This window comes from Oncorhynchus keta, chromosome 27 (assembly GCF_023373465.1).
Source record: "Oncorhynchus keta strain PuntledgeMale-10-30-2019 chromosome 27, Oket_V2, whole genome shotgun sequence".
Lineage (NCBI taxonomy): Eukaryota > Metazoa > Chordata > Actinopteri > Salmoniformes > Salmonidae > Oncorhynchus > Oncorhynchus keta.
Genome location: NC_068447.1, coordinates 22,532,691 through 22,546,596, shown reverse-complemented (window position 1 = coordinate 22,546,596; position 13,906 = coordinate 22,532,691). Strand labels below are relative to the sequence as shown.

At 45.0% G+C, this 13,906-nt stretch overlaps 1 protein-coding gene across 1 annotated transcript; it reads right to left on the bottom strand.

The window, feature by feature from the left end:
- Window positions 1-9: 9 nt before the first annotated feature.
- mrps25 (mitochondrial ribosomal protein S25) lies at window positions 10-11,283 on the bottom strand. Its single transcript, XM_035755764.2, has 4 exons — window positions 10,979-11,283; window positions 1,421-1,527; window positions 1,115-1,202; window positions 10-352 (listed from the first exon to the last, which is right to left on the bottom strand). The coding sequence occupies exons 1-4, from the start codon at window positions 11,110-11,112 to the stop codon at window positions 163-165; spliced, it is 519 nt and encodes a 172-aa protein (XP_035611657.1). The 5' UTR covers window positions 11,113-11,283; the 3' UTR covers window positions 10-162.
- Between the last annotated feature and the right edge of the window lie 2,623 nt (window positions 11,284-13,906).

Genomic DNA, 13,906 nt, shown 5'->3' with positions numbered 1-13,906 from the left:
TGCATCAACTCCACACATACACACTTGATTTAATTCATCAGTCTCAATTATCCTTATTTACAACCGCTGACATAAAATCAAACTATTTCCTTTAATGTACAAAAACAAATCCACAGTATTTCCAGTGAAACATATTTGATATAGTAGTATTGCTGTCCAGTCTCAGTCCTGTGCGGCTGCCATCTGTGTGCGGTATTTCCCAGTCATCTCCTTGGGCAGCGGCGTGGTGCCCGGGCAGGGAACCTGGCCCTCCACCTCACAGATACACTCCTTCAGACAGTACTTCTTGGGCCCAAAGTTGGCTGGGTTAGCAGCCTCCATCCTGGCTAAAGCCTCAGCCTGCAGGACCTCACTATAAGGGGAGAGAATAGACAATGATGAGAAGACAAATTAACCAGTAATATTGTATTATGCACTTAGACAAGATTAACACCTAACCTTAAAGGGCTAGTGCATTCAAAAACGTGAGTTTCCTGTGTTGTGTATATTTCCACACTGAGGTTGGAATAATTCTGTGAAATTGTGAAAACGATAATGCCCTTTTAGTGTAAGAGCTGTTTGACAAGACTGCCTGAAATATCAGCCTGTTTTGGTGGGAGAGTTTCAAACCTCTAGGGTACTTTAATTGTTACCCAGCAATGATTTTATAAAAATGTCTGCATTGGACCTTAACATTCCTCTTGACATTAGGCTACTGTCAGCGACATTAACTCGTGGCTTATTTACTGGCATTTAGCCTGAGGACTAGTCTGTTTATGCTTTAGCTTAGCCAAATAATTTGTGGTTGTCATGACAAACAGACTGCTGCAACCCAGGGAGGCCTACACATCTACACTTCTGGGATGTATTCATTAGTCAGATTCTGTTGCAAAATTATTTGCATATGAAAAACAAGAGTTTCTATTGGACAGATGCAAGTAGGTCCCACCCCTTTTCGTTCTGTTTGTTTCCATTTGGTTCCTAGAGTAAACCGTTTGTTGCAAAACGTTTTGTGACCGACCAAACGTTTTGCAAAGGAATTCGACTAATGAACACATCCCTGTTATAGAACCAAATCAAGCAGTGGGCTGTGATGAGAATGGGTATCGGAGATTATGGTACTATCAGTACTTACTTGGTCTTGCCAAGAATAGTCTTGACATGTTGGGTGATTTGTTTATGGTCCTTCCCCTCCACATCCACCAACACCTGCTCTCCATCATCTATATGGAAGAGATATACCGAGATCCTTTTCATTTACTAATTATTTTCTAATTCTAAGGATATACCATGTCAGACTTCTAAACAACAAAACAGGCCCAATAGACTTGATAAAATCACAACCACAGACTTTATGCAGTAATGACAGATGCACAAACATGTAAAATAGAGGCATAGTTAAAGGTTCTATCAATCATAGTAAGTACAGAATTGGACTCACCTAGGTAGAACTTTAGGAATGGCGATGGTGTCATGTTCTTAAACATCATAATTTGAACCCAAGGATTTTTGTACTGAATTTGTGGAACATTGAAGAACACAAATTTTCTGCAGAAAAAGAGAAAAGATGCATGGCCAACCAGGCTGTACCAACACACTCATAGATCCTGACCACTGGGTTATAGCTCTGATCCAGGGCGTTACGAGAGTCTTGCAAAACAACACGTTGTCACATGATCCACAGTTTGTACTTTCAGGACAACTGGGAATTCGAAAAGAAACGAGGTCAAGTCATTGACAGCAGTGATCTTCAGGTCGGAATATGGAGTGAGATACATGCCAAAATGTTGAACGTACGTATCAGTAGGATCGTAAGAAAATCCATACGTAAATTGTTAGGATCATAAGAAAAGTCATGCATAAAATCTGTGAACATTCAAAAGCCATGTTACGATTACGGCCTAACATTTTAGACTTGAACAAATCTTGTGCAGCAATTCTGACGTACAATAATAACTTAAGGTTTTGTCAGTTTCATGTTACCAACAAAAACATACACCAAATGGCCTGTGAGGAGTGCTATGCGAACAAGCGAAAGTATGTGTTAACCAGTAGTAACCAGTAGTATCTACCAGGAATAATCAATCATAACCAGTAGTATCTACCAGGAATAATGAAACAGAATAATAATGGCTGTTTTGTGAATCTATTAATTATGTATGAACTCTGAACTCAATTTCTTTTTTTTTATCACTCAAAATCTTGCCAAAGCATATTCGGTAGGAGGGGTTAATATGATTTATATGAATCGGGTCATGAACCTATGGACTTTGAAATTAACAAAGGGAGAGGTTAAGCATAGGCAAAGCCTGCCATAAGCTTATTCCCACACTTTACAATAACTCTGTTGCAGTGGTCTTAGGTAGTCTCTGTATAGGCTATTCCCTCCATCCCGACACTGCTGCCCAGTTGAAGCGCTTGTGATCTCCATGCGCCTTCAGAAAAGCATCCCTCACCCTCAGAAAATGCCGTTCTGGAGGCCTATTTGACTACTAGCCAAAAAAAAGGGTAGAGCATGCATGACGCGTTCAACGCATTCCAACATTTAATTAGTCCTTCATTCAGTTCAGTCAGCATGTCATCCATTTAGTCATTTGTGAATTGCGATAGGAACTAAATCAAAGAGAATAGAACAGTTGTATCCATTTGTTTATTGAAATCCATGTGAGTATTCAAAATTAGCTAAATTCCCAAGTTCTTTAGCCTGCCACTTTAATAATTCAATGTTTAATTTAGGCCTATCCAAATAAAAAAAATAGTCCTTCAACTTGTAGGCATTGCAACTTAGGCTATCATTTTGGATACTGGTGTCTTGCAGAATAATTGTAGAACTCTATTTGTGTATTATAGCTTTTTATTATAAGGCTCTCCTTAAAAAGAGACCCTAGCTAACAGGCCTCTAAATACATTTTAAACAAAATAGTTTGAAGCTGGCTTAACGCTGGGCTGAGGGTGTAAATATTGGCATGGTTGTTGCTGATAGGCTGATAGGGAAAACAGATTTGGCAATAAGAATAGGCTATAGTCAAAACCATTTGGGAACAGCCTAATCATATTAACTTTCTATTTTGCAGCTCAGGTGGTTATTCAAGACAAGGCTCTTCTGTGCCTTTAACAAGTCATTTGCTGAAGGCCAAGCCTTCAGCAACTTCATCTACTGGTATAACATCGTTATTGGGGGCGGCAGGGTAGCCTAGTGGTTAGCGCGTTGTACTAGTAGCCGGAAGGTTGCAAGTTCAAACCCCCGAGCTGACAAGGTACAAATCTGTCGTTCTGCCCCTGAACAGGCAGTTAACCCACTGTTCCTAGGCAGTCATTGAAAATAAGAATTTGTTCTTAACAGACTTAAAAATTGAATGTAGTTCTAAAACAAGCTCTAGACTTTTATTTTGGAAATTAAACTGGGAGCTGCAAAGCAACTGGGCTAGAGGTTTTTACCTTTATTTAACTAGGCAAGTTGCTTGATTGATTAGCTAACTTCGACTAGCTACATTCAGGTCAGTATTATGTAGCTGTGACGAGTAGCCCCAACTATTGCGTAGCTGTGACTAGTAGCCCCAACTATTGCGTAGCTGTGACTAGTAGCCCCAACTATTGCGTAGCTGTGACTAGTAGCCCTAACTATTGCATAGCTGTGACTAGTAGCCCTAACTATTGTGTAGCTGTGACTAGTAGCCCTAACTATTGTGTAGCTGTGACTAGTAGCCCTAACTATTGCATAGCTGTGACTAGTAGCCCTAACTATTGCGTAGCTGTGACTAGTAGCCCTAACTATTGCGTAGCTGTGACTAGTAGCCCTAACTATTGCGTAGCTGTGACTAGTAGCCCTAACTATTGCGTAGCTGTGACTAGTAGCCCTAACTATTGCATAGCTGTGACTAGTAGCCCTAACTATTGCATAGCTGTGACTAGTAGCCCTAACTATTGCGTAGCTGTGACTAGTAGCCCTAACTATTGTAGCTGTGACTAGTAGCCCTAACTATTGCATAGCTGTGACTAGTAGCCCTAACTATTGCATAGCTGTGACTAGTAGCCCTAACTATTGCATAGCTGTGACTAGTAATCCCTAACTATTGCATAGCTGTGACTAGTAGCCTAACTATTGCATAGCTGTGACTAGTAGCCCTAACTATTGCATAGCTGTGACTAGTAGCCCTAACTATTGACATAGCTTACTGACAGCCCTAACTATTGCATAGCTGTGACTAGTAGCCTAACTATTGCATAGCTGTGACTAGTAGCCCTAACTATTGCATAGCTGTGACTAGTAGCCCTAACTATTGCATAGCTGTGACTAGTAGCCCTAACTATTGCATAGCTGTGACTAGTAGCCCTAACTATTGCATAGCTGTGACTAGTAGCCCTAACTATTGCATAGCTGTGACTAGTAGCCCTAACTATTGCATAGCTGTGACTAGTAGCCCTAACTATTGCATAGCTGTGACTAGTAGCCCTAACTATTGCATAGCTGTGACTAGTAGCCCTAACTATTGCATAGCTGTGACTAGTAGCCCTAACTATTGCATAGCTGTGACTAAAGCCCTAACTATTGCATAGCTGTGACTAGTAGCCCTAACTATTGTGTAGCTGTGACTAGTAGCCCTAACTATTGCATAGCTGTGACTAGTAGCCCCAACTATTGCGTAGCTGTGACTAGTAGCCCTAACTATTGCGTAGCTGTGACTAGTAGCCCTAACTATTGCATAGCTGTGACTAGTAGCCCTAACTATTGTGTAGCTGTGACTAGTAGCCCTAACTATTGCATAGCTGTGACTAGTAGCCCTAACTATTGCGTAGCTGTGACTAGTAGCCCTAACTATTGCATAGCTGTGACTAGTAGCCCTAACTATTGCATAGCTGTGACTAGTAGCCCTAACTATTGCATAGCTGTGACTAGTAGCCCTAACTATTGCATAGCTGTGACTAGTAGCCCTAACTATTGCGTAGCTGTGACTAGTAGCCCTAACTATTGCATAGCTGTGACTAGTAGCCCTAACTATTGCATAGCTGTGACTAGTAGCCCTAACTATTGCATAGCTGTGACTAGTAGCCCTAACTATTGCGTAGCTGTGACTAGTAGCCCTAACTATTGCATAGCTGTGACTAGTAGCCCTAACTATTGCATAGCTGTGACTAGTAGCTAGGGTTGCAGAATTACAGGAACCTTCAATAAATTACCTGGGTTTTCCAGAAATCCTAGTTGGAGGGACTCTGATTCTCTATTGGTTTCAGACTTTTGGCCTCTCATCCTATTCTAACCACCTCTCGCCGGCTTTGTATTCATGTTACCTGATGAAGTTGCTGTATAATATGATCTTGTTGCCATCTGATGCACATTCAGATGTCATAATTCAGCACTGCAGAGCTCTCCCTGTCCTCTGCCGTGCCTTGATTGTATTACTGTTGAAAGACATTCAAAGACTCAATCACGGACACTCTTACTGACAGTTGTGGCTGCTTTGCGTGATGTATTGTCTCTACCTTCTTACCCTCTGTGCCCAACAATGTTTGTACCATGTTTTGTGCTGCTACCATGTTGTTGTCATGTTGTGCTGCTACCATGCTGCGTTGCTGCCTTGCTATGTTCTTGTCTTAGGTCTCTCTTTATGTAGTGTTGTCTCTTATCGTGATGTGTATTTTGTCCTATATTTATAGGTTATTTATTTATATTTTTTAAAATCCCAGCCCCTGTCCCCGCAGGTCTTTTGCCTTTTGGTATGCCGCCATTGTAAATAAGAATTTGTTCTTTTTTATTTTATTTTATTTATTTCACCTTTATTTAACCAGGTAGGCTAGTTGAGAACAAGTTCTCATTTGCAACTGCGACCTGGCCAAGATAAAGCATAGCAGTGTGAACAGACAACAGAGTTACACATGGAGTAAAACAATTAGCAAGTCAATAACACAGTAGAACAAAAAAAAATGGGCAGTCTATATACAATGTGTGCAAAAGGCATGAGGAGGTAGGCGAATAATACAATTTTGCAGATTGACACTGGAGTGATAAATGATAGGTAGAGATATTGGTGTGCAAAAGAGCAGAAAAGTAAATAAATAAAAACAGTATAAAAACAGTATGGGAATGAGGTAGGTGAAAAAGGGTGAGCTATTTACCTATAGACTATGTACAGCTGCAGCGATCGGTTAGCTGCTCGGATAGCTGATGTTTGAAGTTGGAGAGGGAGATAAAAGTCTCCAACTTCAGCGATTTTAATTGCCCAGTCACAGGCAGCAGAGTACTGGAACGAAAGGCGGCCAAATGAGGTGTTGGCTTTAGGGATGATCAGTGAGATACACCTGCTGGAGCGCGTGCTACGGATGGGTGTTGCCATCGTGACCAGTGAACTGAGATAAGGCGGAGCTTTACCTAGCATGGACTTGTAGATGACCTGGAGCCAGTGGGTCTGGCGACGAATATGTAGTGAGGGCCAGCCGACTAGAGCATACAAGTCGCAGTGGTGGGTGGTATAAGGTGCTTTAGTGACAAAACGGATGGCACTGTGATAGACTGCATCCAGTTTGCTGAGTAGAGTGTTGGAAGCCATTTTGTAGATGACATCGCCGAAGTCGAGGATCGGTAGGATAGTCAGTTTTACTAGGTAAGCTTGGCAGCGTGAGTGAAGGAGGCTTTGTTGCGGAATAGAAAGCCGACTCTGGATTTGATTTTTGATTGGAGATGTTTGATGTGAGTCTGGAAGGAGAGTTTGCAGTCTAGCCAGACACCTAGGTACTTATAGATGTCCACATATTCAAGGTTGGAACCATCCAGGGTGGTGATGCTAGTCGGGCATGCGGGTGCAGGCAGCGATCGGTTGAAAAGCATGCATTTGGTTTTACTCGCGTTTAAGAGCAGTTGGAGGCCACGGAAGGAGTGCTGTATGGCATTGAAGCTCGTTTGGAGGTTGGATAGCACAGTGTCCAATGACGGGCCGAAAGTATATAGAATGGTGTCGTCTGCGTAGAGGTGGATCAGGGAATCGCCCGCAGCAAGAGCAACATCATTGATATATACAGAGAAAAGAGTCGGCCCGAGAATTGAACCCTGTGGCACCCCCATAGAGACTGCCAGAGGACCGGACAGCATGCCCTCTGATTTGACACACTGAACTCTGTCTGCAAAGTAATTGGTGAACCAGGCAAGGCAGTCATCCGAAAAACCGAGGCTGTTGAGTCTGCCGATAAGAATTTGGTGATTGACAGAGTCGAAAGCCTTGGCGAGGTCGATGAAGACGGCTGCACAGTAATGTCTTTTATCGATGGCGGTTATGATATCATTTAGTACCTTGAGTGTGGCTGAGGTGCACCCGTGACCGGCTCGGAAACCAGATTGCACAGCGGAGAAGGTACGGTGGGATTCGAGATGGTCAGTGACCTGTTTGTTGACTTGGCTTTCGAAGACCTTAGATAGGCAGGGCAGGATGGATATAGGTCTATAGCAGTTTGGGTCCAGGGTGTCTCCCCCTTTGAAGAGGGGGATGACTGCGGCAGCTTTCAATCCTTGGGGATCTCAGACGATATGAAAGAGAGGTTGAACAGGCTGGTAATAGGGGTTGCGACAATGGCGGCAGATAGTTTCAGAAATAGCGGGTCCAGATTGTCAAGCCCAGCTGATTTGTACGGGTCCAGGTTTTGCAGCTCTTTCAGAACATCTGCTATCTGGATTTGGGTAAAGGAGAACCTGGAGAGGCTTGGGTGAGGAACTACGGGGGGGCGGAGCTGTTGGCCGAGGTTGGAGTAGCCAGGCGGAAGGCATGGCCAGCCGTTGAGAAGTGCTTATTGAAGTTTTCGATAATCATGGATTTATCGGTGGAGACCATGTTTCCTAGCCTCAGTGCAGTGGGCAGCTGGGAGGAGGTGCTCTTGTTCTCCATGGACTTCACAGTGTCCCAGAACTTTTTGGAGTTGGAGCTACAGGATGCAAACTTCTGCCTGAAGAAGCTGGCCTTAGCTTTCCTGACTGACTGCGTGTATTGGTTCCTGACTTCCCTGAACAGTTGCATATCACGGGGGCTATTCGATGCTATTGCAGTCCGCCACAGGATGTTTTTGTGCTGGTCGAGGGCAGTCAGGTCTGGAGTGAACCAAGGGCTGTATCTGTTCTTGGTTCTGCATTTTGAACGGAGCATGCTTATCTAAAATGGTGAGGAAGTTAATTTTAAAGAATGACCAGGCATCCTCAACTGACGGGATGAGGTCAATGTCCTTCCAGGATACACGGGCCAGGTCGATTAGAAAGGCCTGCTCACAGAAGTGTTTTAGGGAGCGTTTGACAGTGATGAGGGGTGGTCGTTTGACTGCGGCTCCGTGGCGGATACAGGCGATGAGGCAGTGATCGCTGAGATCCTGGTTGAAGACAGCGGAGGTATATTTGGAGGGCCAGTTGGTCAGGATGACGTCTATGAGGGTGCCCTTGTTTACAGAGTTAGGGTTGTACCTGGTGGGTTCCTTGATGATTTGAGTGAGATTGAGGGCATCTAGCTTAGATTGTAGGACTGCCGGGGTGTTAAGCATATCCCAGTTTAGGTCACCTAACAGAACAAACTCTGAAGCTAGATGGGGGCGATCAATTCACAAATGGTGTCCAGGGCGCAGCTGGGAGCTGACGGGGTCGGTAGCAGGCGGCAACAGTGAGAGACTTGTTTCTGGAGAGAGTAATTTTCAAAATTAGTAGTTCAAACTGTTTGGGTATGGACCTGGAAAGTATGACATTACTTTGCAGGCTATCTCTGCAGTAGACTGCGACTCCGCCCCCTTTGGCAGTTCTATCTTGACGGAAGATGTTATAGTTGGGTATGGAAATCTCTGAATTTTTGGTGCCCTTCCTGAGCCAGGATTCAGACACGGCAAGGACATCAGGGTTAGCAGAGTGTGCTAAAGCAGTGAGTAAAACAAACTTAGGGAGGAGGCTTCTGATGTTGACATGCATAAAACCAAGACTTTTTCGATCACAGAAGTCAACAAATGAGGGTACCTGGGGGCATGCAGGGCCTGGGTTTACCTCCACATCACCCGCGGAACAGAGAAGGAGTAGTATGAGGGTGCGGCTAAAGGCTATCAAAACTGGTCGCCTAGAGCGTTGGGGGCAGAGGATAAGAGGAGCAGGTTTCTGGGCATGGTAGAATATATTCAGGGCATAATGCGCAGACAGGGGTATGGTGGGGTGCGGGTACAGCGGAGGTAAGCCCAGGCACTGGGTGATGATGAGAGAGGTTGTATCTCTGGACATGCTGGTTGTAATGGGTGAGGTCACCGCATGTGTGGGGGTGGGACAAAGGAGGTAACAGGGGTATGCAGAGTGGATCTAGGGGCTCCATTGTGAACTAAAACAATGATAACTAACCTGAACAACAGTATACAAGGCATATTGACATTTGGGAGAGACATACAGCGAGGCATACAGTAATCACAGGTGTTGAATTGGGAAAGCTAGCTAAAAACAGTAGGCGAGGCTAATCAGCTAGCACAACAAACAGCAGGTAAAATGGCGTTGACTAGGCAACTGGGCCGACAGATAAACAAACAAGCAGAATGGGGTACCGTGATTAATGGACAGTCCAGCGTGCGTCAGCTATGTAGCCAAGAGATCAGTGTCCAGGGGGCAGCGGTGGATGGGCAGGGAAGCTGGGCTGGCGAGTGTTATCCAGGTTTTTTTTTAAAAACTAACAATGACTAAATAGCTTGTAGCTAGTTAGCTGGTTAGCGTCTGGAGGTTCTTGAGTGTGTCATAAAAATAAATAAAAATTAAAAGTGATAGCGAATCCGTATCACAGTGGGTGAGGCAGGTTTCCGGAAGGTATAAACAAATAAAAATCAAAGAGAGATAGAAAGTAAATGGGTTCAGAAGTGTTTGGGATGAGGTGAGTCAGATGGTTAGCAGGCCTGTGCTAACAAGCTAACAGTTCGTAGGCCCGGGCTAGACAAGCTAGCCGTTAGCAGGCCGAATAGCAAGTAGGGAGATAGCGAGGGCTAGAGAGCTAACCTTTGGGGGACGTCGCGATGGGGTGAGTCTGTTTATTCCTCTTCTTGCGGTGACATCGACAGACCGGTCGTGGGCCCGGGTAATTGTAGCCCAGGATTATGCTACAGGAGCTCTAGTGCGCTGGGTGAGCTGGAGACACAGCGTTTCAGAAAGCTCGCGGGCCTTGGCCAGCAGATGGATCTTTGGCGATGTCGCAACGAAAAGCCTGTTGAAACCACCTCGGACTGACTTGCCTAGTTAAATAAAGGTTAAATAAAATAAAATGTAAATAAATTCCCAGAATCAAGCAGGAATAAACGGTAAATCCGGTAGCATCCAACCAGGTTTTCTGCAACCTTACTAGTAGCTGTGACTAGTAGCCCTAACTATTATGTCACTGTGACTAGTAAGAAAGAGAGCAACAACCATGCCAATGTTTACACCCTCAGCCCAGCGTTAAGCCAGCTTCAACTTGTGTAAAAACTTCAGACTCCTTAACTCCAATAACTTTAGAGCTACGGTATAATTACTGTCCCCTACAGTGAAGGGAGAGAGAAACAGAGGGAGAGTATTTCAATTCAGTAACTTTAAAAGTTTATTCTACGGTTTGAATCACCATCCCCTCACTTCTTTATACAAATATTGAGACTGATAATACAGGGACTAGTACGAGTATCGGGGGAGGAGGAGAGCTTTGAACTTTAAATGATCACACAGATCTAATTGAACGTTTACGTTTTACGCCTCTTTTTTTTACGACACGTAAATGTAACCTTTTGGCAACTATCTCGTTCCATATCAGAAAGTCGGAGTTCTAGAAAGATCCCCGAGTTTTCGACATGGAATTCAGAGTCGGGTGACCATTTTAAACGATTTTCCCAGTTCCCCCCCCGAGTTCCCAGTTGTCTTGAACGCAGTTAACTCGGCAACTACTGGTTCAATTTCTATTGCATATCTGTACAATTATAACAATGAAACAGAAATAGCATTGCTCTCTGCATTGATAACAGCTAGGTTAACTAGCTAGTATAACAAACTGACCTTGCTCCGTCGCTGAGCTGTCCATGTGTGTTGTAATTTACTGTCAAAATCTTTACTCTGTTTTTCAATACAACTTCTCCCTTCTGGAGATACTCCAGCGTTCGTCTAATGGGGAATCTTCCTTTCATAGGCATTTTTAGTCTTTATTTCCACGTTATAATTTGGAATTGAAAAGGACGCACAACACTCCAGTTGGGCGCTCTTTGATGACGTAAACTATATGCGTAAAGTTTAAGGTCCTTTACTAGTTACCACAACCCTGCCTATTTCTAAACTTTGATTTTAAACCTAACCTTAACCACGCTGCTAACCCTGACCGTGAGACCAAAAGCTAACGTTTGTTTTCACGATTTTTTTGTGACATGGCCAATTTAACTTTGTGGCTGTGATAACTAGTGGAAACCAATATTTATTGTCTTCTTCTTCTTCAGTGGTGTTTAACGGCGGTTGGCAGCCAATGTTTAGGGTGCATTACCGCCACCAACTGTACGGGGGTTAAAAGGGAAACTCAATATGGTGATCTATATTCCAATCCATAATTTTTTCAATCTTCCATAGCTCTCTCCTCGGTGCTCTGGGGCCTGAGAGGGTATCACTGCTTGTGACAGTGCATCATCTAACGCCTACCCTGAAAAATATTTTACTCCCAGGATCTGCTCTGCCGTATCCACAATAATGTCCATCTTCCTAGACTTTCCCTCCAGTTTAGCTGTACCCATTTACATTACATTTAAGTCATTTAGGCGAGCAGGCCAGAGGTGGATGAACGCAGTGCCCTTGTTTGGGTGTAGGGCCTGGTGATCAGAGCCTGGAGTTTGTACTGAGGTTTGGCGAGCAGGCCAGAGGTGGATGAACGCAGTGCCCTTGTTTGGGTGTAGGGCCTGATCAGAGCCTGGAGGTACTGAGGTGCCGTTCCCCTCACAGCTCCGTAGGCAAGCACCATGGTCTTGTAGCAGATGCGAGCTTCAACTGGAAGCCAGTGGAGAGAGCGGAGGAGCGGGGTGACGTGAGAGAACTTGGGAAGGTTGAACACCAGACGGGCTGCGGCGTTCTGGATGAGTTGTAGGGGTTTAATGGCACAGGCAGGGAGCCCAGCCAACAGCGAGTTGCAGTAGTCCAGACGGGAGATGACAAGTGCCTGGATTAGGACCTGCGCCGCTTCCTGTGTGAGGCAGGGTCGTACTCTGCGGATGTTGTAGAGCATGAACCTACAGGAACGGGCCACCGCCTTGATGTTAGTTGAGAACGACAGGGTGTTGTCCAGGATCACGCCAAGGTTCTTAGTGCTCTGGGAGGAGGACACAATGGAGTTGTCAACCGTGATGGCGAGATCATGGAACGGGCAGTCCTTCCCGGGAGGAAGAGCAGCTCCGTCTTGCCGAGGTTCAGATTGAGGTGGTGATCCGTCATCCACACTGATATGTCTGCCAGACATGCAGAGATGCGATTCGCCACCTGGTCATCAGAAGGGGGAAAGGAGAAGATTAATTGTGTGTCGTCTGCATAGCAATGATAGGAGAGACCATGTGAGGTTATGACAGAGCCAAGTGACTTGGTGTATAGCGAGAATAGGAGAGGGCCTAGAACAGAGCCCTGGGGGACACCAGTGGTGAGAGCGCGTGGTGAGGAGACAGATTCTCGCCACGCCACCTGGTAGGAGCGACCTGTCAGGTAGGACGCAATCCAAGCGTGGGCCGCGCCGGAGATGCCCAACTCGGAGAGGGTGGAGAGGAGGATCTGATGGTTCACAGTATCGAAGGCAGCCGATAGGTCTAGAAGGATGAGAGCAGAGGAGAGAGAGTTAGCTTTAGCGGTGCGGAGCGCCTCCGTGATACAGAGAAGAGCAGTCTCAGTTGAATGACTAGTCTTGAAACCTGACTGATTTGGATCAAGAAGGTCATTCAGAGAGAGATAGCGGGAGAGCTGGCCAAGGACGGCACGTTCAAGAGTTTTGGAGAGAAAAGAAAGAAGGGATACTGGTCTGTAGTTGTTGACATCGGAGGGATTGAGTGTAGGTTTTTTCAGAAGGGGTGCAACTCTCGCTCTCTTGAGGACGGAAGGGACGTAGCCAGCGGTCAGGGATGAGTTGATGAGCGAGGTGAGGTAAGGGAGAAGGTCTCCGGAAATGGTCTGGAGAAGAGAGGAGGGGATAGGGTCAAGCGGGCAGGTTGTTGGGCGGCCGGCCGTCACAAGACGCGAGATTTCATCTGGAGAGAGAGGGGAGAAAGAGGTCAGAGCACAGGGCACAGTACCCTTGATCACCATTGCCAAAAAAAAAAAACAAAGTCCACCTTCTTTACAATTAACATCGCCGGATCCTGCTGGTGGGGAGCCAACTATGCAGCATGCATTGAAGGCCTATTCAACACTAGGTGTCTTCTTTCCCATCCCAACTTTGCTTCTTTTCCCATTCTTTTGTACAGAGGTCCATTCTTCCTTCCACCGCCATCCGATCCATGTTCCACATCTGGAGCCGCCATCCTTCCTGCATCCATCCGAGTCTGTACTCTTATCTTCTCCCGGTGTGCTATCAGTTTAAACCAGAACGTCTGCCTTCTTCCTCTCAACTACTCTCATCGTCCCTGGAAAGATATATCCATGAGGGTCCTCTCCTGCTGCGATGGCATCCGTGTTCCGGAGTAGTGTAAAAAAAAGTCATAAAAGCACATACCTTTTAGATATATGAAGATATGTTTATTACACTGATAACTGCAGTTCCAGTGGCCTGAGAGGGAATGATGTGATACAGGAATCAAATTGTTGTATTCACTGTCAAGTTAAGAGGTAGAATATATGTAGGCCTACAATAACCTTCAGAAAACATAAAGTTACTAGGCTCATTGGTTAGTGTGTAAAAGGTGAAGTTCCTCTGGCCATGGAATATGTTTCTTTTTTTCTCCAAATACAATATCACATTTGACAGGAAGA